Raw genomic sequence first — 2,063 nt, forward strand, 5'->3', positions numbered from 1 at the left:
AATTAACATTGAAATAAATACAAAATAACTATAAATCAATGGCTCCACATCATATTATTATAGGGGATGTTGTAGAGTAAATTGGAGGAAGCTAGAGGTTCCTTGAAACAAAGAACCTCTTGTTCTGAAACCAACCGAACAACTAGATTACATTTTATTAAAATTGTTTTCTCAAGCTTTATGAAGTGGACAATGCTAAATGGACATTAACAACATGATATGAATTTCCATTTATGTCAATGCAACCCCCATAGTTTATTGTATAATTAAAGATTTTCTAATACAAAATAAACCTTTTTGTGAAATATGAATGAAGCCCTTGGAAAAGGAAGAATGAATTGGTCTTGACAATTGACTCACAACAAAGAAGTGTGACTTCATGTCCCCATTTCCTTGAATTTGAGAGTGGACATTTGGTTGGAGGGTTGAGGGTGAGTGAATTTTCTTCGTGCATATACTTTTTGGAATCCAAACATTATGTGATGTGTTAGGGGGATGCCCCTGTGCTACAAACTTGTCCAACTTACTTTGTAATGAGCTCAACAATCTATCCAATTTGCAAGGTATGTATGATAAATAGTTAATTTTATTGATTTGTGTAGGAATCCTTCTCATTGTAGACCCGGGAGGCTTTTGAAGACTTTGAGGCTCGAGCGCATCTTCTCTTCATCTTCTTGTAAGATTGTAAGTCAACATATGCATTTTTAAAAGGGAAAATTTGCTTTTCAAATGTTTTGGATTTATACATACGCATTTTCGAAAGGGAAAATTTTCATGGGCTTAGAAAAAGAGTGGACATGGACTTTATACATTTTGCTGTGTTGGCAATGACTTGAATATAAGATACTGAATGCAAAGAAACTTGCGCTGATATTTGGAAATTGATCTGAGTGACTGTTTGAGGATTATATAGAGAGAAGCGAACGATTGCTTACTGATAATACATACAAATGGCGCAAAGTTATCATAGTCATCAACGACACCTCCTGACGTTAAACCTCGGCCCTTGGTTGATTCAATGCTTCTCGTGCTGCATTAGACCTCGCCGGCAGTTAATGACGGTAGATACTGCAGCGTCAATACTGTTAGTTCTCTTTGCGAACGTTAGCTCGGGCGCAGCTGTCCCCGATCATCATGATCAACCTCTACTGATCTCCGGAGGAGGTGGGCAGTCGTCCTAGTTTCTTTCTCAGTTTCACTCTTCTTCATCGATTGTTTTACGTGTGCATATTAATCATCGATGGATCTTACGGCGCAGGGACGGATCAGGCATCCTCTCCATCGGCCGTGCATATAATTACTCATGAAGCAGCTGATGTTTCTGATTCGCCCTTCACTGCCCAGGTCTGTTACCTACTTTCCTGTTGCTTTCGATTTCTTAATAGTTGGGAAAGAGAAATAACACGGGCCGGCGCATGAGCTAATCAGAATCGATAATGGCGTTTTGATTCTTACGATTGTGCTGATCATGATACAGGTCAGAGCTCTGGCCGACTATGGCCCAGGACCAAATAATGGCTGATCGTGGATTGTCTTTATTACTAGTGGCTGAAATGAGACATGGGCAATCGGACTCGGCCCGAGAATGTGTTTTTCATTGTAAGCAGCTCATTCAACATCTTACCTGAGCTAGTTGGTTTGCGCCGTACCTTTCTGTTTAATAACCATCGGCGGGCGGAAGGATACATGAGAGACGTACGGGCACACGGACACGTGGATGTATAACATGTTAAAAGGCGAACAAGTACTTAACTTAGTTGCCAAGTGTTGCAAGGCTGGTATTTGAAGCCTAATCTTAACATGTAAAAGTAGAAGAGTTTAAGCATTGATCGATACCATTGCAAAGGGAAGTGTCAACATGAAGTCTGTGTTAAGTTCGTTCAATCGTCTTTTAAAGACTTGGGACTGTTACAATACACGGTGAGAGAGTGTCTCACAAGCCTTCCAACTTTTATACATGCTAGATTGTGAGTTGAAGATGATGAAATAGGTCCAAGAGTTGTATCCACATCAGCACTATCCCATTTCAATACTATAATATGGAAAACATAATGATGCTCGAG

At 39.7% G+C, this 2,063-nt stretch overlaps 1 protein-coding gene across 1 annotated transcript; it reads left to right on the top strand.

Moving 5' to 3' along the window:
* The first annotated feature begins 885 nt into the window (after positions 1-885).
* LOC148014076 (uncharacterized) lies at positions 886-1,723 on the top strand. The gene is made up of 3 exons (XM_087666302.1): positions 886-1,164; positions 1,259-1,344; positions 1,478-1,723. The coding sequence occupies exons 1-3, from the start codon at positions 951-953 to the stop codon at positions 1,520-1,522; spliced, it is 345 nt and encodes a 114-aa protein (XP_087522428.1). The 5' UTR covers positions 886-950; the 3' UTR covers positions 1,523-1,723.
* Positions 1,724-2,063: the final 340 nt, after the last annotated feature.

Source organism: Lygodium microphyllum, chromosome 25 (assembly GCF_053477565.2).
Source record: "Lygodium microphyllum isolate KBCC chromosome 25, Lygodium_microphyllum_v1.1.10, whole genome shotgun sequence".
In the NCBI taxonomy this organism is placed as follows: Eukaryota; Viridiplantae; Streptophyta; class Polypodiopsida; order Schizaeales; family Lygodiaceae; genus Lygodium; species Lygodium microphyllum.